The sequence below is a fragment of the Carettochelys insculpta genome, chromosome 18, assembly GCF_033958435.1.
Source record: "Carettochelys insculpta isolate YL-2023 chromosome 18, ASM3395843v1, whole genome shotgun sequence".
NCBI lineage: Eukaryota > Metazoa > Chordata > Testudines > Carettochelyidae > Carettochelys > Carettochelys insculpta.
In genome coordinates this window covers 3,702,406-3,728,722 of record NC_134154.1, presented here as the reverse complement: position 1 = coordinate 3,728,722, position 26,317 = coordinate 3,702,406, and the positions used below count along the sequence as shown (strand labels likewise).

The 26,317-nt window shown below is 41.1% G+C and overlaps 2 protein-coding genes across 4 annotated transcripts in view; one reads left to right on the top strand and one right to left on the bottom strand.

Annotated features, from left to right (window-relative positions):
• RSPH14 (radial spoke head 14 homolog) overlaps window positions 1–26,317 on the bottom strand; it is a 126,411-nt gene that overhangs the window by 60,670 nt on the left and 39,424 nt on the right. The window lies entirely within an intron of this gene.
• GNAZ (G protein subunit alpha z) overlaps window positions 1–26,317 on the top strand; it is a 111,478-nt gene that overhangs the window by 62,925 nt on the left and 22,236 nt on the right. Inside the window, exon 3 of one of the 3 annotated variants that reach the window (XM_075012723.1) lies at window positions 25,460–26,009. The exons of the other annotated variants lie outside the window; for them this stretch is intronic. Within the exon in view, the coding sequence (XP_074868824.1) occupies window positions 25,460–25,603 (144 nt within the window). The 3' untranslated portion in view covers window positions 25,604–26,009. Of the gene's footprint in view, window positions 1–25,459; window positions 26,010–26,317 lie in introns of those variants that run through there. 3 annotated transcript variants of the gene reach the window in all.

Sequence of the window (26,317 nt, the reverse complement as noted above, 5' to 3'; positions counted from 1 at the left end):
ATGTACAAAAGTAAATACCAAATACTCAAAAAGAATAAAGCTAAAAGAGTGTATTAGGTAATTTATGGTGACACCGTTATTTTATGTACCAGTAAAACTACCACGTTCCATCCAATAGTATTAAGTATGTTAGCAGGTGATACTATACTTAACTTTGCAAACCAAAGAACTGACTAATAAATTCACTCTATAAGGGCTTCAAAAACATGCCCAGAAAATTAAGAGCTTTCTCCCATTTATAGTATATGCAAGAACACAAACTTATACCCATAAACACCTATGCCTGTAAATGAATAACTGCCATGAATGTGCTGATTCACATACATTTATGCAAGAGTTTGCACCCACATACAGATGTGCTGTCAAATTGTTCGGGATATTTTTATATTTCCTTTGACCATAAAATTTATACTGTCTGGATAAAACACTATGGCTGCATCTACACTAGCAAGTTTTTTTTTTTTAAACCTGGCTCTTTTTGAAACAACCCATGGAGCATCTACACACAAAATGTGCTCTTTCAATCTGAAATTGAAAGAACACAGCCCTTTTTCCTGCAGCCCTCTTCCTCTCCCAGATGAGGAAAAGCATCTTTTAGGAAAAAAACATGTGTAGATGCTCTATGGGCCCTTCCTTTGAAAGAGCAGTCCTCATGGCATTGGATTTTTCGATCCCTTGCCTGTTCCTTCAAAAGACAAGGGGCTGTGTGGACACTCTCTATCGAAAGAGCAGATCAATTTTTCAATCTGCTTTTTTGTGTGTGGATGTGATCTTTCACAAGAAGTTTTTTTGGAAGATCTCTTCTGGAAGAACTTCTTTTGAAGGATTGCTGTAGTGTAGACGCAGCCAAAATCAATAGCACAGTCCCAAAAACATCCTATAACTCCCGCCCTTCCTTCACTATCCCCTCCCTCCCCCAGCTTCAGGCATTCTTGCCTCCTAACAAGAATACCAATCTGAACACAGATTCAGCAACATTAAGGCAATGTCTACACTAGAGCATAAAGTCGATTTTAAAGGAGTTAGATCAATTTTGTAATGTACCTTTCTTCAGTACAAATATCGTTAGGTCAATTTTAAGGAGTCTTAAGGTCAATTTTTTTACTCCAGTTTTTTCAGAAGAGTAATGCCAAATTCAAATTTACAAGGTCAATTTAATGCTAATATAGACACAGCATTATTTAATTCAATTTTGTTGGCCTCCAGAAGTATCTCACAAAACCCCCAATGTGTCTGTTCTGATCATCGTTTTCACCTCTGCCTCTGCTGGTGAGCGGAAAGTAGGAAACACAGAGCAATATTTAGCCCTGACTCTCTGGCTGCCCTCCTCACTACATGCTGACAGGTCAAAATAAAATGAGTCAAAATAACACTGTCAAAATAAAGCATTTCAACAATACCAAAAAACAACTTTTCAATAACTCCAAATTGAAACTTTACAGATTTTTATTTCTGCATTTTACATTTCTCGGGACTGGCCTGCTAGCCTCATAACAGCATATGCTGGGGCAGTCTGTTAAAAAGTGGCATGAAAATGCATTTGGCAGTTTTTCAATGGGAGCAGGGAGTGAGGGCAATGCACTCTGGGATGATGATATCAGACGCCCACAACCACTTGTGGTGCATTTTTTTTCCCCGTACGCACTGGCACAGAAGCTCAGAATGCAATGGAGATGCAGGAACTGTCGGTTAGATACCCACAGTGCACTGCTGACACAGTTGAACTTAGCAAAGGTAATGAGGACACACTATGTCGACTTTCTAAACATGTGGCTTTATAAAATCTAGTGGTATAAAGTCAACTTTAATAAATTTTACTTTATTTTCTAGTGTACACATAGCCAAAAACAGTGTCACTGTCCATCTACTCTTGAGCTAATTCAACCAAGAATTCATCCATAATTCAGTTACGGACAGAGGTGATCTTATTGATCATGTGTCCCAGTAGAACAGGCAGTATGTATTGGATGGGAAATCACGCCATTAAGGAGCCAACCAAGACCTCATTCCAACTCAACACAATTGACTTTCCATACAAAGACCAACTCCCACATGTCTCCTGACACAAGAGGTTAAAGTGAGATCATCATGTGGCAAATCAAGAATGCTGGACATGACACCAAAGAGAGGCAGGCTAGCAATAAAACAATACCAAACTGATGTTATGTGCAAGGAAGCCCCACTAGGTGACTCCCTATTATGAAGCAGGAGTAGAAAGTGAAAAAGTCTCCAGTTGTTCCTTTAGTCATTGGGTATCAACCAATGAAAACCTATCCAGGAAGCCCCATAAATTGTTGGAAATGGGAATAAGGGAGAAACACTTCAACTGTGGCTTAGTCCTTCAGGCAACACGCTGACATTCTCTCTGGGGATCTTCTACAGACATTTGGAGTGTAGAGCATCAGGAAAACAACTTTCAGCAAGCACAGTCCATCACACAATATGCAGAGCTGAAAGTAACTTTTTAAAACCCACATGGCTCATGTGAATCATTACTGACCAAATATGGATAGTATTCTCAGTGCATTAGCTCTTTCAGTAGTCAGAATCAATACACATTCATTTAAAAAAAATCTATAGTCCAAACACAAAAATATTTCCAATACTTAGGGAAACCAGAAATTGTGATTTTTTGGCTCAAAGATCATATTAATGTTATAAAGTTAGATTTTTTTTCAATTGTAGTTTGCCTAAACTTAATTTGGTTAAATAGATCTTCAAATATATACTATAGTTAACTTTCATCCAGGGAATAGTCTGTATTTTGTTGAAAATGACAGTAATTTGTTGAGTACAAAATATACACGTCTCTGAGGTGCTACTGCCTTGCACATTTGTAATTTACAGTTTACAAAAAAATATTTTTCTTGTGGAAGAATTCACTGAGGCACGACTTAATTAGGGTTTAAAAAAGAGCTTGATAAATTTTTGCAGGTTAGGTCCATAAATGGCTATTAGCCAGGGATAAAGTATGGTGCCCTGGCCTTCAGAACAAGGGCAGGAGATGGATGGCAGGAGATAAATCACTTGATCATTGTTTTCTGTTCTCCTTCTCTGGGGCACCTGGCATTGGCCACCGTCGGCAGATGGGATGCTGGGCTGGATGGACCTTTGGTCTGACCCAGTATGGCCATTCTTATGTTCTTATGTTCTTAATCAGAAAAAATGGAGAAGAATGATAACTAACTGCTAAATATTAGTATTTTGTAGGTAGATGTGTTTTATAAAAATGTAAAAACTGGAAAAAAGAAATGGAACATTTAATAAGAATATATTTTTTTTTCAATTTAAATAGTAAAATTTGGACAGATTTCAGCGGAACAGCTGTTCACAGCCGTTGGCTAATCAGATCTAGATCTAGAGTTAAAAAATTCATAAATATTTTTGAAGAACACAACTATTTTAAAGTTTCTCTGTTTCTTACTGAAACGCTTTCCTAGTACCATATGTATGCACTGCCTCACAAACCGTTGCATACAACAGTTTAACATTTTATCCAGCAACTTTCATCTCTGTTTCTATCTTTAGATAAAGTGTAGATATCTTTCTTATGTAAAGGTACCAATATTACCTCCTTTCTATTGATAACATCTTATTATCTCTCTTCATTCTCCTTAAACTTTGACATTGTACATGGAGACACCGTGGCCCTCAGGCCAGATCCGATCCTCTGCTTGCCTTGATCCAGCCTGTGGTGAGGCTTGGGGCTTCCCTCACACGCTGGGATGAGCTGGCGCTGCTGGTGCTCCAGCTCTGCAGTGAGTCTGTGTGCCTCAGCCACCCTCATGGGGCTGGAGCACAAGTGCCAGCTCCCCTCAGTGGGATGAACTGCAGGATACTAGCACTTAAGTCCCTGCATGGCTGACTCTGCCAGGAATGGGGAGCAAGCAGCTTCACGTGATGCCCTTTCCCCTCCACCCTGGCTGGGTGAACAGTAGCATAGGCAAGTTCTGTTTATGTGCTTGCCAGCAGGCTCCATCCCAGTCAATCCAAATGGCTCCCCACCCCACTCCTGCACTATACCTCCCACCCAGACCCTGCACCCCCTTCCTCAACCTGCTTCTGCATCCCACCTGCTGCCCAGACCCTGCCTCCCCACCCTGAGGCTGCTCTCTGGCAGCCCCCTCCCACACATTGAACCACCCATTTTTGGTCTTACCCCAGAGACTAGGGCAGCCCCATAAAATCTACTAGCTCTGGGCCCTTGAGAAAAGTTAATCTGGTGCTTGGCAAGCCCTGAGCCTCAATGCTCCCCATGGGGCTGGAGCGCAAAAGGAACCTTGACGCCCTGAATTGTTTGAGTGAAGTGAGGGTCTCCCTTTTTCCTTGCTTTTCACTTAGGGGCCAGGTCAGTGAGGAGTGTGAGTTTTTTATTTCTCAGTTGTGTGTCGCCCCAACTGAATTTTCTCTGAGTCAGTGGCAGCCAACCCCCAGAAAAGTTCCTCGCCTGTGTTGTAGACCATCTAGTCAACCATCTTAGCTACACATGTCAGTTTTCTTCTGGTCATGGTCCCACTTCTACAAAGTGCGACTTGGATCAATTCTTGGCTCTCTACTCCTTGCTACATATCTTCTTCCTCTTGGTTTTATTCTTAACCCTATCTGTGACCTTTTACACAATAATATTCAACTACTTACTTTACACAAGGCCCGTTTCTACACAGGCCACTTTCTTCAAAAGTGGCATGGTAATACACGGCCCGAAATATGCTAATGAGGTGCAGATGCAAATTCCCCACGTCTCTTTAGCATACGGTCACGTGATTTGGAGTCCAGAAGACCGTTCTTCTGGACTCCAAAACGCCGTGTAGAAGCGCAGCCCCGGGAGAGCTTCTGGAAGGAAGTCCTTCTTCCGGAGGCCCCTTCTTCCTGAAAATTTTTGGGAAGAAGGGGCCTCCGGAAGAAGAACTTCCTTCCAGAAGACCCCCCCGGGGGCCAAGCTTCTAAACGGTGTTTTGGAGTCCGGAAGAACGGTCTTCCAGACTCCAAATCACATGACCTTATGCTAATGAGGCATTGGGAATTTGCATCCATGCTTCATTAGCATATTTTGGGCCATGTATTACCATGCCACTTTCAAAGAAAGTGGCCTGTGTAGAAACAGCCAAGAAGTTTAAGGATTAGAAGTTAGGAAGCGTCAGAAATAAGTGTGACAATGGAAGGTAAAATTTGATCTTGATAAGTTAAAGATTAGCTCTATGAGGAAAAAGTACAAAATGACACTTGGAGAAAATCTCAGGCCATTGATTTGTGATAATAAAGAAATCTTACTATAGAGTAAATAGGAAGTTTTCAAGCATGACGTACAAAATGCAGAATATGAAGTCAATGGAAAGTTTAAGGAAACACAAAAAGCTTGGACAAGCAAGGAAACAAAACATTGCAGGAAAAATGTAAACAAGCATGACTACTGGGAAAGTAGAAGTACAAGCATTGTGCACAGCAGCAAGAAATCTCAAAGCAAGCAAAAGTTCTGGAAAGAAGAAGCTCAAAAATTAGAGCAGGCATCAAGAAAACAAGTTGTATAAAAACACAAAGTGGCCAATGATGTAAGTCATAAGATACGTTACAGGTGAACTGGCAACAAATGCCACAGAGGTGCTGGAAATAAGAAGGGAGCATTTTGTCAAAGTGACTGAAAACAGGTGCAAGTATTCTAAACATGATAGATGCACAGGACAGCTTGCAAGGCAGAATGGATATCAACACTGAATCACCATCAAAAGAAAAAGTAGAGCAGTAGTTAAAATGGGAAGCTGCAGGAAGAGATAGTGAAACAGCTGGGCTGCTGACAGCTGGTGGGAAAAGTGCTATGAAATCACTAGGCAAAAATATAAGGTATGTGATGTACTGGATGAATGGAGACAGGCAATACAGGTTGAACCTCTCTAGTCTGCCACACTCTCTTCCAGCAACATTTGTAATCCAACATGATTTTACTCAGCTGGATGACCAATTATCGTGGCTGTGGCCAAGTTTCCCATGGTCCCATAATGTTTGTTTACAGCCATCAGTCTTGGCTCTCAGTGTTCTGTGCTGTTATTTAACTGTAATTTACCACTAAATGTCTTCTAAGAGTCCAGTAAGCAGTGGAAGTGTTGGTAATGCTGCTAGACAACACTGACTTCCCATGGTCTGGTAAATTCTCTCATTTGGCACTGGTCAGGTCCGAGGGTGCTGGACTACAGAGGTTCAACCTGTAGGAGAACGGAAGAAACTGCCAATGATAGTCAAGGAATCTCCTTCACTGAAGGCTTTCAAAGCATCTGGATAGCCACCTGTCTTGGCTGATTTAGACATAACAAATTCTGTATCTTGGCCAGGGGTTAGCCTAGATGACCGCTGTGGTTCCTGGTAACTGTATAGTTTTATGATTCTTTGTGCTATTCCAGCTTCATCTTTCTGCTGTCTAAGATTCCATCTTTCTGTTCTTGATGGCTTAACTATCTTATTCCCCTTGCCCTGGTGTCAGGCCCACTGACGGGGGGAGAGAGGCAAAGGGAGCAGTTGCCCCTGGGCCCAGCATTTCACAGCGGCCCAGAGCTCTGGCCATCACTACTGCTACTTTGTCAGTGGTAGTGGCCAGAGCTCTGGCCTCCTTTGAAATGCTATGGCAGCACTGCTCTGGCTGCATGTGAGTGTGAGGCAGTGAGTGGGGGGAAACATTAGCCGTGTCTACACGTGCACGCTACTTCGAAGTAGTGGCACTAACTTCGAAATAGCGCCCGTCACGGCTACACGTTTTGGGCGCTATTTTGACGTTAACATCGACGTTAGGCGGCGAGACGTCGAAGCCACTAACCCCATGAGGGGATGGGAATAGCGCCCTACTTTGAAGTTGAACGTCGAAGTAGGGCACGTGTAGACGATCCGCATCCCGCAACATCAAAATAGTGGGGTCTGCCATGGTGGCCATCAGCTGAGGGGTTGAGAGACGCTCTCTCTCCAGCCCCGGCGGGGCTCTATGGTCACCGTGTGCAGCAGCCCTTAGCCCAGGGCTTCTGGCTGCTGCTGCTGCAGCTGGGGATCCATGCTGCATGCACAGGGTCTGCAACCAGTTGTCGGCTCTGTGGATCTTGTGTTGTTTAGTGCAACTGTGTCTGGGAGGGGCCCTTTAAGGGAGCGGCTTGCTGTTGAGTCCGCCCTGTGACCCTGTCTGCAGCTGTGCCTGGCACCCTTATTTCGATGTGTGCTACTTTGGCGTGTAGACGTTCCCTCACAGCGCCTATTTCGATGTGGTGCTGCGCAACGTTGATGTTGAACGTCGACGTTGCCAGCCCTGGAGGACGTGTAGACGTTATTCATCGAAATAGCCTATTTCGATGTCTCCACATCGAAATAGGCTACTTCGAAGTAGGCTTCACATGTAGACGTAGCTATTGAGAGCTGACTGCCCTTTCCCCAGTCCCTTCTGGGATGCGGAACTGGGTCCCTCTTCCACCTTGCCCTGATTGGTGGGATCAGTCAGTCAGATACTCGCTCAAGTGACTTACTCCACACTCTGTTCTGGGTTTCAGCTCTCTCAGTCCTGCAAGCTTGAATCTAGTAACGTGTACCTTATTGAAAGAAATCTTTACTGAAACTTTGTTTTGTTTCTCAAGCAAATTTTCAGTGCTCTTTACTTGTAGTATGAAGATAATGGCTATGTCTACACTATCCAAAAGCTTCGAAATGGCCATGCAAATGGCCATTTCGAAGTTTACTAATGAAGTGCTGAAATGCATATTCAGCGCTTCATTAGCATATGGGTGGCCGCGGCACTTCGAAATTGATGTGGCTTGTCCAGACGGGGCTCCTTTTCGAAGGGACCCTGGCTACTTTGAAGTCCCCTTATTCCCATCTGCTCATAGGAATAAGGGGACTTCGAAGGATCTGGGGTGCTTTCGAAAAGGAGCCCCGTCTGGACAAGCCACGTGGCGGTGAGCCGTGTCAATTTCGAAGTGCCACGGCCGCCCGTATGCTAATGAGGCGCTGAATATGTATTTCAGCGCTTCATTAGTAAACTTCAAAATGGCCATTTGCATGGCCATTTCGAAGTTTTCAGAAAGTGTAGACAAGGCCAATGTGATTTATAGTATTTACTTCTGTTGATGAATTTTTTTAAGAAAAGTTTTGGGTTTGGTTTCAAAAGACAATTACCAGTAAAAGTACGGCCAAAGATCCCTGCTGATTTATATGTAAAGAGTGACATACATTTTGACACCTGCCACTCTGCATACACTGGTCATTTTGTTCATGAGACCAACTTCAGTCCGACAGCAAGGGTGCTATAAATCAGTATTTCTCAACAACCATTTGGTGTACCAGTGCTAGTCCCTGAGTGTTTCCTGGTACAGTTCGGGAAAACAGTTGGACAGCCTTTGGTGTCTAAAAGGCTGAGAAACAGTGCTATAAATTAAGAGGGCAATTATATATGACCAGCACCACCCCCTAACCCAGCATCCTGAAACCCATTTTTGTGTTGAGTTTTATAGTCCATTTTAATGGATTTACATTTTAAGGACAGGATAGTGTAATTCATTTGACAATTCTGACTTTTCACTGTGTGTCAGAAAGTGACAACTCTATCATTTTGATGTGTCCCATGTGCTATGCTTTCATACTCAAACATTTTAACGGTTTTTAAAAATTATCTTAGTCTCTTGGAAAATGTAAGACAAATGAAAATTCTTCATTGTAAGTATTTTAACAGATTACCCTTTAATCTTTCTAATTTTTTAATGTGAGATGCTTCACAAAATCTAGATAGTACACCTACTGTGTTGCCTTCTTCCACAAAGGCCCTGATGCTGCCTGTGCAGTGTTCCCTACAGGGATGGGACCTAATTTTGTAATTAACAAACTTGTCCTCTAAGTTACATGCTCATTTATTGTATTAGAGGTTGATGTTCAGGATTCAGTTCTCTGAAAACTCAATGTATTACTTATTTCAAATTGCATCAGGTTAAAGTTGTGTTTAAGGCTTTGTGGCTGATGCAGACACCTTGTAAATTCAATTTAGCAAATCCCTTCAAGCGTGCTAAATCATACTCCAGAAGATCAGCTGTTGCAGAGTTGATCTTCCCTTTAATGAAGATGTACCTGATAAGTTCTAGTAATTCTGGATGTCCGCAATAGGATACTATACTGTATAAATAAAGGTGCAATTTACTACTGCTCTAAAAACATGAAATGTGCACCTCTCAGCATGTTCTGATAATCCCAGTATCTACGATAGCAGGGCAGGAAGATGGACATATCCCTTGTTTGACATACCATACCTTCTTGGAGCTGTGGAGGGTTGACCTGGAGGCTGTTTTCCCACCTGCTGTTATTTTGATTGATTTTTTGTGTTTGGATGTAAGAGAAGGGAAGAGATCCCTATGGAGTTCTTTGTTAACTGTTTGCTTCTGTGCTCAGCTCATTCCCCAACTGTATGAGCACAGCACTAGGTAGAATATAATTCTGTATAAGAATTTTATTATATGCTATGTAATAATATAACTACTGTGTGTACTACACGTTACAATGTTACTGTTTTTAAGCAGACACCAACTGATGGAGAATGAATGCATGATCACAGTATTACTCTAACACTGTCAAAAGTGGAAAGTCATTCTATCTAGCATTAAAACCTAGGTGTTAATCTAGCATAGTTTTAAGGGCAGGTGCTCTAAAAGGATTTGGCTGTCGTTGTGGCTGGAGGACTTCTGCAGTCTTTGTGGTAGGGTGTTTTATATATTTGGCAGTGGGATGTTATATATTACAAGAATGGATTTTACTTTCAAAAGGTTATGGTGCAATAAGAAATCAAAAAAGCAACCCCTCTCACTTAAAAAAACACATCAAACATACGTGCTGCTGATTACTTCAATGGCAAATTTTATACTGGTTTCTGAATGAAACAACAAAATAAGGGAATTATGTTTATTTCCAGCTTATTTGGAAATAGAATAATGGATAAGTGTACCTCTGCACAATATTAAAAGGGAAAATATTGCAAAGTAATGGGAAAATGACATAAATTGTAGAGCAGAGAGTGAGATAATTATCTAGACTTTTTCTTTCAGGTTTAAAAATTCACTTTTGCTTAAACTGTATTTTCACCTTTAGCTTGTTACATTGTTTAAACAGTGCTTGCTGTTTTAAACTGCAGCTACCATTGGAGGTATTACTACCCGGAGTGTAATTAGACCTTGTGTATGCTAGCAGAGGAAGGAGAGAAACTGTAGGCGACTGAATACTCACACTTCCAAACTGTGTGGTCACAACACAAGCTGTATTCTTCAACAACTACTTTGTAGCAACCCACACCTGTCATAGTTCATTCAGAAGGCAGGCCAGTTATTTCTTTAAAAAGCAAAACAAAGCCTCTGAAATTTCCAGAGTAGGACATGGAACTCATTGCAGTATCCTCCTGAAATTATCAGATATGTTGGTTAATAATCAGCGTTCAATGGCAGAAGTGGGTCAGCCATCCTTCCAGAGTTTCAGCTTATTTAGAGATTTCAACTGCAGCTTGATTCACAGTCATTGTAGAAGTGGTTCTTTGGAAAAAAAAATAGATGGAATTATTAGGTGAGTGGTGGGAGGAAAAGAGGGGTGATCGAGATGATGGAGCTCACAAACAGGTTATTCAGCAGTAACTGTTTTTGTGAGAACATCACGTGTGCTGCTGTGCTCTTGGAACCTTAGAAAAGCAGTGCCAAAAAGATAATGTGAATGTTCTCTTGCAGCATCAAGAAACTGGGGTTGAGGTTGTAACAGGTCATACTCCAGCTAGCTAACTCAACTCCTTCATTACTCAACAGTGTTTACGATAGTACAGCTCCAAGAAAGCAGTGCCGGTGGGCACATAGTGTGATGAGGCAGAGGAAGCTTTCAAGGAATCGGTCCCTGGTAAGCAAGCTGTGCTTCCTCTTTGAGATAGCTTCTGCATACTCCTGCCCTTCAGAGCTTAAAAAGCAGTGCAGTCCCTAGGAAGAACAGGCTTAGTTCTGATTAAACAGACTGTAGAACACCCTTCACAAAATAAGCTTCAGATGTAGATGGCAAGCAAGGGAGCAGAATTTGTATGTAGTTATGTGAATCCAACTCTGTATGGCAAACTTACGGATGTCTATACTGGAAACATTATTGAAATTGCCCATCAATGCCATTTTATCACTAATTTAGTCTGCCTGTCCTTTAGGCCCTGAAGTGTAAATGCTTACACATGGTGAAGAACAATCAAATAGCCTTCCTCAAGGGACATTAGGGAGTAAGTATTTTCATCCAACTTCAGGAAGGCTAAAGGGGCAAGAAACACACATCTTAAACCTTGTTTTTCTCCTAGCCTTCTGGATTAGACATCTCTGGACCAAGATGGAGATAGTCTGAGAATTTAGATTATGAAGTGCTGCAGAAACCACTTTAAATTACTTAATCAAATTGCTTAAAGTGTCTGAAGTAGAAAAACAGATTCATAGGGCATTTTTGCTTAAAAACCAAGAAGAATCTCCTTGAACTTGGAGTGAAGGTCCTTACAGCAGCTGCCAGTTGTGGAAAGGAAGGAAATGACTCTAAGGCTTCTCATAAACTTCCTCTCTGAATCAAGTGCCACAAGGGTACATTCATACAATGTCAGATTGCTTTTCTAGAAGTTTACTAAAATTCAGCAACACCAGAGGGCACATCTCTGGGAGGAAGTGATGATGATCTGATAGAATTCAAGATCCCATGGAAAGCAGAACAGTATAGCAAAACAAGGGCTAGACTTCAGAAACGTGAAGGAATTCAACAAACTCAGAGACATGGTAGGCAAATTCCCAATTAGGATAAAAAGAGGTCAAAGGGGGCTGGCAGTTCTTGAAAGGTGCAATACTAGAGAGTCAACATCAAGCGATTTCTGATACATAGGTAAAATAAAAAGAGCCAGAGGAGGAGGCCAGTGTGACACCAGCAGCTGCTTTTTAGCTATCTAAAAAAACAAAATGTATACATACAGGAACTGAAAGAAGGTGAGTGTGTAGAATAATGAATAATGTGAGTGTGTAGAAAAAAAAATGAAGGTCAAGGCAAATAATGTTACACCTGTCAGACAAACAAGAAAGATCAAGGATGATGTGGATTTGTTGCCCAATGGAGAAGTTGATGTGGTAATGGAAGATAGTAGGAAGGCAGAACTGAAGCAAAAAGATTAGTGAAGTTACCAAAGAAGACAAAGAGGAAAGGAATGAAGATCAGGATACATTAAAAAACATCAGAGATTTTCTGACTAATGTGAATGCATTTGAATCAGTAGCATGGCATGCTGTTCACCTGAGGATACTTAGAGGAGAAAATCTGGAGCCACTGGCAGTAATGTTTACAAAATCATAAGAGCTAACAAAATGCCCACGTTTAAAAGGAGGAGCTGGGAAACTATAAACCAGTCAGTGTGATGACTTTGGGTGAATCTACACTAGAGAAGAAAGTTGATTTCAAATACACAAATCTAGCTTCACCATTAGCATAGCTAGAATTGACTTATCAGAATCAACTTTCTTCCCTAGTGTAGTCTGGGTCTCATAAGTCTTCCATTGACATCCCCTACTCCATGCAATAGCGTGGAGTACAGGGGTTGACGGCCAAGTCCAGAGAGGTTGATTTTCCCACATCAATCTTCTGATAAGTATAGATTAGCCCTTGGATACTTGGGAAGCTACTAGAACAGGGATTCCCAACCTATGGGTCAGGACCCAAATATGGGTTGTGATTAGATCTGTGAAGGGTTGACAGCAGCTCAGAGCTGCATGTGACTCTTAAAGGAGCCATTTGCAGCTCCTCAGCGCTGCCACATCCAGCAGCTGTCTCTATCAATACAGAAGCAATAATGCATTACAAAAACAGCTTCTCCATCTTTGATATTCGTAGTCACCCCAGGCAAGCAACTTAATAGACTCTTGCAGTAAGTAACTTTTGCTCCCAGTTTTCCCCCTTTTGCCCCCACTTCAGTTCTATGTAGCTGATATGTCAGTTTTCATTTTTGTTTGTATCTTCCCCCAGCCCCTGAGTGTCACCCCCTGCAGCCCCGAGTGTGACTCCTCCAGGCTCCCAACCTACCAACCAGTGTGACCCCCCCCAGCCCCTGAGTGTGACTCCCCCCAGCCCCTCCAGCCTCTGAGTGTGGGGTTTAAGCTGGGGGAGTGGTTTGGGGATGAGGATCTTTCCCCCACCACAACTCAGATCAACTATAATAAGATAATAATTAACAATCATAAACCTAATACTACTATTTTATTATTATTATTAATGCATATACCTTTTTTCTATGAAATAACTACTATGAATATATAAACATAAGGGGGTGCAATTTTATATTCTTGCCTTGGGAGCAAAGTTAGCTAGCTACAGCACAGCTCCTTGCCCCCCACACCTCCAGTTTTGAATTGCCTGGGGTCACCAAGTCTTCCTGAATTGTCAAAATGGGTCCCCTTATGGAAAAGGTTGGGAACTGCTGCAGAACAGTGTATAAGAAATTTGATTTGCAAATGGCTGGAAAATGAAGAGGTAATCACTGGCAGTCCAGATTGATTTACCAAGAACAAAGCATGCCAAACAAGTTTCATGTCCTTTATTTAACAGGGTAGCTGATTTGGTGGATAGAGGAAATGTGATGGATAAAATATACCTGGACATCTGCAAGGATTTTGATACAGTCCAACCCTCCATTCTGATAAGTAAGCTAAAGAAATATGGGCCTAACAGAGCCACCATTGAGTGGATACATCATTGGTTAAACATCTGCAAATAAAGACTATTAATAGAATGATGTCGGACTGGAGGGAGATCTCAAGTGTGGTTCCACAGGGATCTATTCTAGACCAGATGTTGTTTAACATCTTTCTTAATGACTTGGATTTAGATACAGGGAGCCCAATGATCACGTATGAAGATCACATGGAGTGGCGGGTTGCAACACTTTTAAAGACAGAGCTAAAATTCAGAGGGGTCTTGATAAATTGGAAATCTGGGCAATAGAAAACAGAATTAACTTCAACAAAGACAAATGCAAAGTGCTACTGTTGGGGACAAAAACCCCAAACACACAAATATAAAATGAGAAAAAAATTGGCTTGGCAGCAGCTCTACTGTGAAGGATCTGCGAGCTGGTAGTGGATCACAACCTCAACGAGTCAGCAGTGCGATGCAGTTGCAAAAAAAAATCAATTTTAGGTTGTATTAACAGAGGCACAATATGGAAGTCACTGGAGGTTATGGTGCTACTATAATTAGTGCTGCTTAGGCCCCTGTTAGAGTATTGTGTTCAAGTTTGGTCAGCAGTGTAGAGAAACGATGAAAAGATACTAGAAAGGATCAAGAGATGAGTGTCAAAGGTGATCAAAGGGATGGAATGCAAGCCATATGAGCAAAGGCTGGAGGAACTATGTATGTTTAGTTTGGAAAAGAGGAGATTGAGGAGGAATACAATAGTAGGTCTTTATATACTTGAAGGGCTGCCATAAAAAAGATGGAGAAAAGTTGTTCTCTTTTGCCATAGAGGTCAGGACAAGAGGCAGTTAGTTAAAACTTCAGCATAGCACTGGAAGTTTTCAAAAGAAGGCCAGACAACCATCTGTCTTGAATGATTTAGACAACATAAATCTGGTATCTTGGCCAGACATTGGACTTGAAGATGATCTTTGTGTTCCTCCTAACTATGATTTTATGATCTCACAAATCTGAATAAAGCAGAGGCCCCCTGGAAGAAGGGCTAAAATACTAGCTATGCCCAAAATCTTCTCTTTAGGAGTACATGGAATGAGGCTTTGTTCTTCAATAACAAATTACCATGAAAACATACTGAAGTTCTTGGTTTCCAAAATCTGTGGTTATTGTAAAACCATGATAACACCCGTTCACTTAAATATTCTATATTTACTCACTTCTGCAGAAATTGACACATTCTGTTTATCAACTGTGAGATTTAAATTTTTTATTCCACCATGCATTCATAGAATCATTGAATTCTAGGGATGGAAGGGACCTCAGAAGGTCATCTAGTCCAGCCCGCTGCCTAACACAGGATCAACCCCATCTAAATTATCCCAGCCATGCCTATGTCAAGCTGGGACTCAGAAACCTTTAGGGATGGAGATTCCACCACCTCTCTTGGTAACACATTCCAGTCCTTCACCACCCAGCTCATGAAATAGTTTTTCCTAATATCCAACCTACACCTCTCCCTCTGTAACTGCAGACCATTGCTCCTTGTTCTGTCATCTGTCACTATTGAGAACAGTCTCTCCCCACCCTCTTTAAAGTCCCCTTTCAGAAAGTTGAAGACTGCTATCAAATCACTCCTCAGTCTTCTATTCTGCAAACTAAATAAGCCCAAATCTCTCAGCTTTTCCTCATGGGTCTTGTGCTGAACCCTCTCCAATGTGTCCATGTCCTTTCTGTACTGGGGGACCCAGAACTGGATGCAATATTCCGGATGCATTAAATATAACTGAAGTAAACACTTTAGAGTGAAGAAGTTAGAGATGTGGGGAAGCTATGTTTCCAGATATTTTGTGCAACTCTTGGTGTTGAATAATGAATCAGCTTTTTATAAAACACAAAGAAACAAAAAAGCTCCATAACACTCTGTTGTGTAAAATACCTATAATTTTGATTATATTTAGGGTCCTATGGACCTTGACTTCATGGTCCTCATCAATACAGTCCTCAAAATATACTTTATGTGGTGAGTTATATTCCAGGTTCTTGAACACTACTATAGGTTGCACCTCTCATAGCCATTACTCTCTCGTACAACAGCCTCTGTGGTCCAGCTGGGACTGGGATCAATGCAGGAGCAGTGAGGCTGGGAACAGTTTCATGGCAGTGCAGGGGATGATGCTGGTGCCCCGCCTGACCCACAGCAGTGGCTCAGAGCTCCCATCTGTCTCACAGCAGGAGGCAAGGGTCAGTTAAGTGCTTTGCTTTAGTTCAAGTAAAAAAGAAATGAAGCTGAAATTTTCCATCACTGTCAGGATAATCCATAGTGAACAGTGATATACTCAATATGTTTTCCCACATGCAGGCACAAGGTGCTCTCTTAAGCTGTTTTTTTGGGGGTGTTTTTTGTTTTTTTTTTAAGGGATCCTATGTGGCTTAAAGAGGGAAAAAACAGAAGTGAGAAGTAGGTTTAGTGTCCAAGTAGGTTTACCTAACAGATAAAATAGCACTCAGTGACTGTGCATGTCTGTTATTAAAAAAAAAAAAACAACCCCAAAGGGCCTTCTGTCTTTTTTTCCCCAGAAGTCCTCAGTAACGAGATAAAGAAATGGAACTGCTGATTGTTATAAGCTGTGGGAGGACACGTTTCATGCTACCGTATATCATGAAGCCTTTTTCATTCCCCCTCTCTAATTTCATATACACTTTCCTGGTAAAAGCGGGAAGTTCCATCATCTTCCTGGAGGCAGAGTGGTGGGATTTGAATTTTGAGTTTGCTGAGAGATGTTTCTGCAGTTCTTGCCTAGGTTTACTCTTTTTGACAAAAATACCAGCAACCTTTGTCATACAATGTGATAGGAGCAAATTTTGTGCATTTAGAAGGAAAATAAAGAAGTTTAAATACTTAATGGTTTTTGTCATTGGACTGCTATTTACAGCAATCACTCAGATACTTTCTAAACTTCTAAATTAGAGCGTGAAGAGATTCAAAACAGTTTAGGAACCATCAGAGGAGAATAAGTATAAACTGGAGATGGGCGTGTCTGTTGACCCATCACTTTTAGGCCAGAGGGAAGTCAAAGGTCTGTTTTTCATTCTAGGACATCTAATTTTGATGTTGACTTTCCTAAGTTAGTCAACAAAAATATCTTTTTTTATATACTGATATTTTCCTAAATACTGTGTTGGTAGCAGTAGAGTGGCAATCAGTGATCAGAAAAAAATCTTTACTGAAAGATTTTTTACTGTCTAAACTTTCAGAATAGTTGTATATGCAACGTTTATTGAGACAATTTTGTGCTGGAAACACCCCTGACTGAGGCTGCTGAAGAAATACTGAAACCCTACTGGTTCCAGTTGAGTTAGGGATTTGCAAAGTTGGAAGTATCAACAGGTGGGTAAATATCCCTTAAGGATTACACCCCCACCCCACGCTACCCCAATATTTCATTGATTTCATGACCTAGCCTTGTACAGTTTTTACATTATACTCTAAGGCAGTCTTGGCAACTATTGTGATTAAGATTTGACTGCATTTTATGTATTACACACACAACCCTACACCAGAGTCTTTGTAAGCTGAGTGCTTGGGTGGCCACCAGCAGAAATTCAGGTGCCACCCAGCTGATTAGCAGAGCACCCAGAGCTAGCGACCTGTGTTTCTCTTGGTGGTGTACATCCACACATGCCTTGGTGCACATAACAAAATTTATTCATCCCATGGATGGAAAAAATTAGAGGGAACGTCTGAAGAAGTGGGTCTATCCCACAAAAGCTCACCACCTAATACATTATTTTGTTAGTCTCTAAAGTGCTACTGGACTGCTTTTTTGTTTTGATATGCACCAACGTACATAATAAAGGAAAGACTCATCAATGATGTAAAAGAAGAAGAAATATGGATCACTACTGTGAAAAATGTTAGTGAGGGGCCACAGTTTTCTCTGAATTAATGAAACAGGTCTCTTTAGTTGGTCGTGTGACTGTTTACACACAGCTTTAACCGTTACTTTAGGTTTTGGAGTATATGAATCCTAAGTTAGTCCTAGTGTCCGACAAAGAATAATTCTTGTGTTTCTTTACTGATGTTTAATCTTCTTTGACTCTGGCTAGAATCATCTGATGATCTCTGGGGAAAGGAGAGAGTAGGTGGGTTTTGATATTGGAAATAACGAGAAGACCACAGTGAACAGGTGTCCTATATTAGTTTTAGACTTCTTTGATCTTGGGATAACTGCTCAAATTCTGAACCTTCTTAAGTGTGTGTGCAGGAAATGACTTGAATAAAATGTGTTTATTCCTGCTGAGGAACAAAAATTATTTTTATTAGTACATAATGTAGACAGAAAAACCTAGAATATTGATAATGTGGTTTTAAATGTAACCACTGTCCACAATTAAGCACAAGACACAAGCCTTAGTAAGTCTTTAAATGACTCTGTATAGATTTCAGTATGAAAAGGGAAACAAGTCAGTGCAGTCAGATACTATTAAGGGAGAGGTTTTTCCCATAAATAGGGCAGCTTTTATTTTGTTTTACAACTCTGGCATATAGTGTACTAAGAGAACCTATGAATTTCTGACTCTAGAAATGTAATAGTAGGAAAGTTTTAGCTATTGAGGTAAAATTTTGTGATTATTAGTGACTATTTGCTGCATGTCTATGATCATGCCCCACTCCCTTCAGAGACTTTAGTAATTTTAATGGGAGAAACTTAGTGGTGATTTTTTATTGTATTAGGATGTCTCATATTTCAGGCATTACAGATCTCATTTGCAGAGTAACCAGGCATTTTCTCTCTGTGAAATTCCTTCTCTTTTTTTCCACAGAGTAAGTTAAAATGTGAGCATTAACATATAGCAAGCAGCTTTATTCCAGTGTGTGTCTGCCTCAGCAATACAGCATCTGCCATATAAATCATCTTTTTATCTCTTTCTCCCTCTCTGTGAATATTTTAACACCAAGAATATACGCACACTTCTCTGCTATTTCCATGGAAACCTGATGAACAAGTCAGTCAGAATGACTACATTTGAATGCACAGGATAGAGAAGAAAGCATCTTGCTCTCTCTCCCCACACTGATAAAATCAGGAACCAGTGGGTCAAATTAGTCCCAGGCATCACTCTATGAACTTCAGTTTAGTGACACCAGAAATGAATTTGGCGCACGGAAGGAAATGAATGCTTTGAACATTTGACAACATCTGTAACCACATAGATGAAAAAAGAAAAGCAGAAAAAAACAACAGGCCTGTTCTAGTAATTTTGTAGATATCTATTCTGTTTTTAGAAGACAGTGACAAATAGCCAGGCAAATTGCTAAATTCACTTCAAGACCCCAGTAGCTAGCGATCTGGTTAGTACTACCCTTTTTGCATGTGATATGACTCTTTAGCTGAATGTCTCTTTCTTGATACAGTCCGTGAGGCATTAATTAAGAACTCCTTCACCAGAATCGCAAAAGGTTTGGAATGGGAAAGGATCTCTCCCATATCTGTGGCATTCACCCAAACTACTGTACTGCACTCACCACTTCAAAATTCTCTCCCTCCTTCTCTATGACCAATATTTACCTCATTATTTTACCTTTTAATTTTGTTAGGGTGAGTTTAAAAAGAATCCCAAGATGCTCTTAGTTTTAATACCTCAAGGCATTTAAAGTGACCCATTGTCTTCTCTCAACCCCAAGGTGGCAGCAGCAGTATGGGTCAGTTAGAATGGTGGAGTCCAGCAGCCTTGTTGGACTCTTGTTTATATCTTCGTACAGATATATCGAAATGTTGTATGATCTAGGACTACTGCTAAGGCATATTCTAAGACAAAATATAATAATGCAGTTTTAATGATTTGGATAATGGCATTTAGAGTACACTTATAAAGTCTGCAAATGACACCACGCTGGGAGGAGTTGCAAGTTTTGGAGGATAGGATTATAACTCAAAATGATCTGGACAAATTGAAGAAATAGTCCGAGATAAATAGGATGAAGATCAACAAGAACAAATGCAAAGTACTCCACTTAGGAAGGGACAATCAGTTGCACGCATACAAAATGGGGAGTGACTTAGCAAGAAGTACTGCAGAAAAGGATCACAAGCTAAATACAAGTTAACAGTGTAACACTGTTGCAAAAAATTTTTTTTGAGATGCATTAAAAGGAGTGTTGTAAGCAAGACACAAGAAGTAATTCTTCTACCCTCCTCCACTCTGAATGTGCCTCAGCTGAAGTATTGTGTCCAATTCTGGGCACCATGTTTCGGGAAAGATGTGGACAAATTGGAGAAGGTCCAGAGAAGAGCAACAAAAATGGTTAAAGGTCTAGAAAACATGATCTCTTAGGGAAGATTGAAAGAAATGGTTTTTTTTTAGTCTGGAAAAGAGAAAACTGTGTACAAACATGATCAGTGCCTAAAAGGATGTTACAAGGAGGAGGAGAGGAAAATTATTCTCCTTAACCTCTCATGATATGACAAGAAACAATGGGCTTAAATTGCAGCATGGGAGGTCTAGGTTGAGCATTACAGAAAACTTCCTAACTGGCAGGGTAGTTAACTACTGGAATAAATTGCCAAGGGAGGCTGTGGAATTTCCATCATTAGATGTTTGCCAACCCTGCTCTTAAAAAGCTCCGTCAGGAATGATCTAGATGGTGCTTGGTCCTGCCATAAGTGCAGGGGACTGGACTTGATGATTTCTTGAGGTCCCTTCCAGTTCTAGTAGTCTAGTATTCTATGATTCTATGTGATCCAGATACAGTATATCCAGAAGTCCTCAGAATCCTATATATTCCAGTAGTTTAGGGAAAAAAATTCAGAATATCATACTCAAGAGTTTGAGTTTCCAGCTCAAAGAAAAAAAACAACGTGAGGCCAAAAGGTATGGAGAGACATATTTACAATTTGAGGCAGGAAAACTCTCATTTTCCCAGTGAGGGACAGACAGCATTTTCTGAGGAAAGGTCCTGAAATAGGTCCCCGACCTTTCAGAGATGAACAGAACAAATTTTAGAGATTAGAAATAGTATAAAAGTCTGAGAGGGGGAACTCCTGAAGGTTCAAAGAATGGTGTAAAAACTGTCCATTCTCAATGTGAGGATTAGAGTTTTGAAGCCAAAATAACATCTCTATCTCTCTCTCTCTCTAACACTCACCACCACACCACACCACAGCATATTCCCTGGAATCACAAGTATGAAAACAACCTCTTACCAGTTTGAAATAAAAGGAAATATAAGAGCAGTGATACTGATTGTGGCATTGATGTAATCTATATATTCAGTACTGTTTCTACTTTCATAAGGGTGCTAGTGCTCCTGGGAATTCAGGGAGACAGAGTTTATCCCTTTGAAAGAGATCCTTCATGCAGTCATGCCTAACTAAATTTAGCCATGTGTCAAAGCTGCCCTACCTGAAGCATCATTTCCAACATCTGTTCAGTGGAGATGAGGCAGTGATGCTGCAAAAACAGACTAAGGACACTTCCTGAAGAATAGTAACAGAGGTAGCCATGTTAGTCTGTACTCCAACAAAACAAAGCAGCAGCAATGTAGCACTTTAAAGACTAACAAAATTATTTATTTGGTAATGAGCTTTCGTTGGACAGACCCACTTCATCAGATCAATCTCATTTCCAATACAGACTGACATATATAAGTACAGAGGACCAAAAAGGAAAAGAGGAGAGGAGTCAGCTGTGGCCGTACACGGAGCCGCAAGTGGCTCCTTGAAGAGCCACAGGTTGCCAACCTCTGTTCTAGGGCCTGATCCACGTTAGAAAGCTTTATGTGCAAAGTTATCTCAGTTAGTAGTGTGGAAAAGTCCACACCCATAACTAATATACATATATTGGCAACAGCCAATAGCTTCAGTTGTACTGACAAAAAAATTGCGTATCTTAATCTGGTCAGAGGAATGGTTTAAGCTATGCTGGTAAAATAATTTTTGCTAGCATAAACTGTGTCTCCAGTAGAAGGGGTTTACCATCTAGATCTATTAAGATATCTATGCCCATAATTCTTTTTAAGTGTAGATGCTTGGTAAAAATCTGCTTGGTAATCTTAAAAAATGATTGCAGGCAGATACCCTAGGAGTAGTGAGAGATAAAAAGGAAAATTAAATACAGCATGTACCAGTAACATGAGAGTTAATATTAACAATGCAGCTCATTCCAGAGGGAAACAAATCAGTCTTTTGTACAGCAGTTCACAACTTTTTATTACTCAAGGTGGCTTCAAATACACTGCAGGTGGGATGTATTATAACCTCTTGACAAAACTCATACAACTGAGGTGAAGATACGGTTATTTAATAAATATCAAGCCTTATGCCTATGGAAAGGCCCTGATTCTGCAAACACTTATTCACATCTGTAACTGTACCTATGAAAATAGTTTTGTTGAGCTCGGCTGGAATTTTAGGTGCACAATATTATGCATGTATATCAGTGTTTGCAGTATCATGACTTTATCCTGCACTTACACAGTCTAGAGCTAGAAGATCAGCCATGTTAACCTGTGTTGTTTGAGACTGCCCTAGTTTGAGGGGAAAGCTAATCTTTTAAAGAAAAGCAAAGCTACCTAGAAAAGTAAGTCTGGAGGGTTTTTTTCTTTGGAATGGTTTCATAAATTGCAGCATCATTTTTAAAGTGTTCTACTTAGAAAACAAATTACCATATAAATATAAAAACATTAAAAATCTTATAAACTCCATTCAACATCAGCCATCTTCATTCCACAGCTTGTGCAAAAGCTTGCACATTCCATTGACCTAAATGTGACATAATTTGACTCAGTATCAAAAACCAAAAGCTGCAGTACAACAGTATTTCATCCTCATTAAAAAATATGCTTCTTTGACTCATTGGGGCCAGTAATTTTAGATATGTCAGGGACCTGTGTTGAGATAGATTGTTAAGAAACCCTGAGGGCCATTGGGGGTGGGAGGGAGGCAGAAATCATGCATGACTCAGTAATACAAAATCTGTCTTTGCTCTCTCCTTTTCACCAGCTAGGCAAATTAAGAGCTCTAGTGAGAGAGACAAAAAAAAAAAAAAAAAAAAGGAATACTCCACCAGTCGGAATAATCATAGAAAAATTAAGCACAAGTAACATAAACGTTGTACATCTAGAAAATTACATGAATGTCACAGAAAGCATACAAATAAAAATATATATACGCAGAAGAAACAGAAGATTTCAGTTATTCTCCCTCTCTAATAAAACTTGCTGATCTGTTGAATTTCTTAAAAACTTACAAAGATTTACTATATTCGGTAAAGTAAATACATAAATAACTTTGCACCAGCAATGCAGACAGTAACTCTTGATGTTGGTGTTTAAATTCTTGTTGCCATTGCGGGCAGGCTGAGATGTCGTCTGAGACTGGTGTGAGCAGTTAGTGGTTGTCATGAACAAATGCCTGTAAAGGGTTAAACCCAGAGATGGTAGGTTCTGTGTTTTGCAGGCAGCCAGGCGAGCCAATGGTACGAGATGGGGATTTTTGAACTGAAGCAGTTTCCTGCTGAGAGACTCCTTTGTGTGGCCAGAGGAGCCACACAGAAATGGATTAAGTCTCAATCAGGTTTGGATGTTTTTAAAAATATCCAGGCCTCGCAAGCAACCTTGGAATAAGAGATATGTGACTAGAAAGGAAATGTTTAGTCAGATGTAATCAGGTCACTTTTTTTTATTCCAGGTTTGGTGTGGGACTTCTCAGGCTGCTGGTGTTCCCCCTTGTACACCATAACTTTAAACTGAATCCCAGAGAAGTAATTCTTTGTATCTACCTTTTTTAGTTGATCTGTAACACCTTGCAACCAAGTGTGCTTTATGAGGTATATCTTTTTGTTTTGTTAATAAATCACCTTCTGAAGGCAATTAAATGATTCCCGTGTTCTAGAGAAGGTTCTGTGTGTACACATGCTGAAGACTCAAAGGTCAGCTACCCCGAAGATTTAAAACTAGGGCTACCAGTTGTGAGTTAATTAATATTGATTTTGTAACTCTGGATTTTATAAATTCAAATTTGACTATCCTCACCTCTCCATGTGTTCCTCACAAAGTTGACTTATTGCTGCCACACTAAATTGACAGACATCAACTGTGGCAGCAGTGCATTGTGGGAACCTATCCCACAGTTCCCTCATCCCCATAGCATTGTGGGTATTTTTCACTGGTGCAGCATGGGAAAAAAATGCCCCACAAGTGGTTGTTGGTATTTGACATCATCTTCCCACATTGCATTGCCCTCATTCCCCTCCTATGGTAAGCAAACACCTATTTTTCCAGGTGGAAGGAAGGAAAACTAGTGCATCAACAAAGATTGCAAAATTCACAGAAATCTCTTCTATAATGTAATTGCTTTTTAAAACTGTAACTGAATTATCAAAGATTTTATAAAAAGGAGCAGGTGTGTGTCTTCTCAAATGACCTTCCTCCCGCTATCTCTCCTCCCTTGAGTACGTCTGATCCTTGCAAATAATACAGGGACAATGCGAAGCATGAAGGAAGAGTAGATAGTAAAGATTTTGAAAAAAGAGATTTGGTGAGGGAGGGGTTTTGGGGTCCCAGTTCATTATACAGCTTCTGTGCACAGTCTGTATTCTGAGCTAGCCCTCCACCCACTCTTCCCTGCATGATGGGGTCCAAAGTTAGAAAAAAGATGACAGAAAAGGCTAGGAAAAAAAGATTTTTGGCTTCTCTTCACTATACAGACATTGCCAACACAGGGGATGGGGGATGGAGCTCTCCAGATTTCATTGCCATTGTGGGGAGGGGGTTTGGTATGTGGGAGGTTGAATGGCCAGTTGACATGGTCCCCAAAAATCTTTTTTGGCAGTGGGGTATGGGGTCTGTGGCTCGAGGGCCACTTGAACCGCTCCCCTGGGCAGCAGCCAGGCCACGCAATTTGTGGCCGCTGGGGAGACTTCCCCCCAGGTGTCTGCAAGCCCTCAAAAATCTTGGCTGCTGGGGGAAGATTCCCCTCAGCAGCAGAAAGGCCCCAAAAATCCTTCCTGCTCTTGGAGCCCTAACTGTACACAAGCCAGGACATGGTGCTGCTTGGCAGCATGGTCAGCACCCAACGGCAGGCACATCCTTTTATTGGGTTGGGGCTAGCCACGTGGTATGGATGGGCGTGGGAAAGACCCAAACTGCGTGGCACCTATGGGGGAGGGAAGAGGGAGCCTGCACAAATGTAAACCACTGAGAAGAACTTTCTCAGCCTCTCATACAAGCACAACTCCCACAACAGCCTAGCTGCCACGTGGTGTGCTGGCGCAGTGGCTGGCACCAGGCAGCGCAGAAAAAAATACCAAGTGTTCAGCTTGCTGAGGTAGAGACAGAACCCCAAACTCCATGCTGGGGCTATTTGTAATGGGTAGATGCGCTCACAGCACTAATAGCAAAGAAAGAAAGACATTTCTCAGCCTCTCATACAAACATGACCACACAGTCACAAGCTTCCTGGTCCCAAACTGAAATTCATGGTCTTCCTGTTATCTAATTCCTGTGCATCTGGAGATCAGTGGAGATGGAAGTGGCCAGCATGGAGCACAGTGGGGCATTGTGATGTAGACACGGGACACCTCTGGAGGCTAATAAATTTGATTTTAAGACATGGCGCTTCCATACTGGCCTTCATTTGAACTTTTAAATTCAAACTTGACGCTACACCCAGCTGGTTTCAACGATGTTATGATATCAATATTAGTGCTCCCTAAATCGAGCTAATGGTATTTACTGTGAAGACAGTCACGTTGTAATATCGAGCTAACTGCCTTATATCTCATAGTATAGATGCAGCTGGGGACAGACAGCAAGAGCATAGCTGATGATTGCACTGCTACAAGAAGCCTGGGAGAAGAGAAGCAGTTTTCCAGGATCTACCACCCCAACTCCCTTTTTACTCTTCTCCCCACACCCTCAAAGAAGATACCATAGTAATCCTCCCTTAAGCTGAAAAGGAATGGATGTGATCTCTTTTAAAAACCAATAATGCTACTGGAAACTCAGGGGTGGGCAGGTCACAAGCTAAAGGGGAGGACAGGTAACTACCCACACCCATTCCCAATTACCTGTGGAGGGCACTCTCTGTTCGTCTTTTCCTGTGCCTCCCCCTTGTACGTATGCCCAGCAAGAGCAGCAGGATGTGCTACAGGAGAGGCAAAAAGGACAGAGCCACTCTCCCTCCTACTCCTAGTTGGCCAATCTGGGTGTGCCCAGGCTCTCCTACATGCTCTGCCTATGCATTGCCTCCGTTTGAGAGTGAAGCAAAGTGATGTCTCTCTCCAGTGGTCAAAATCTCTGCAGTCTAAAAGCAAAGGATCAAACTCAAACCCAGACTCATGACTCCGTACTGTGCTGCAGATATCAGGTCATCACCCTGTGGGAAATTTGCCCATTAGAAAAAGTCCTTCAACAGCTCTTTGTGAAATCTTCTTGCTCTGTTTCTGTTTCAGTGACTTAATCACTGACCTATATGTCCTGTAGTCTCCATATTCCTTCTAGTTAACAGGAAGAAACTTCAAGATCAGCATGATGGCAAGAGATCCCTAAGAATGAGAGACCAGGCAGCTAAAAGATCTGAAATTACTGCTCTTCGTCCTCAAATGTAGTACTTTTACCATGTATCATTGATGAGATCAATGGAGAAGA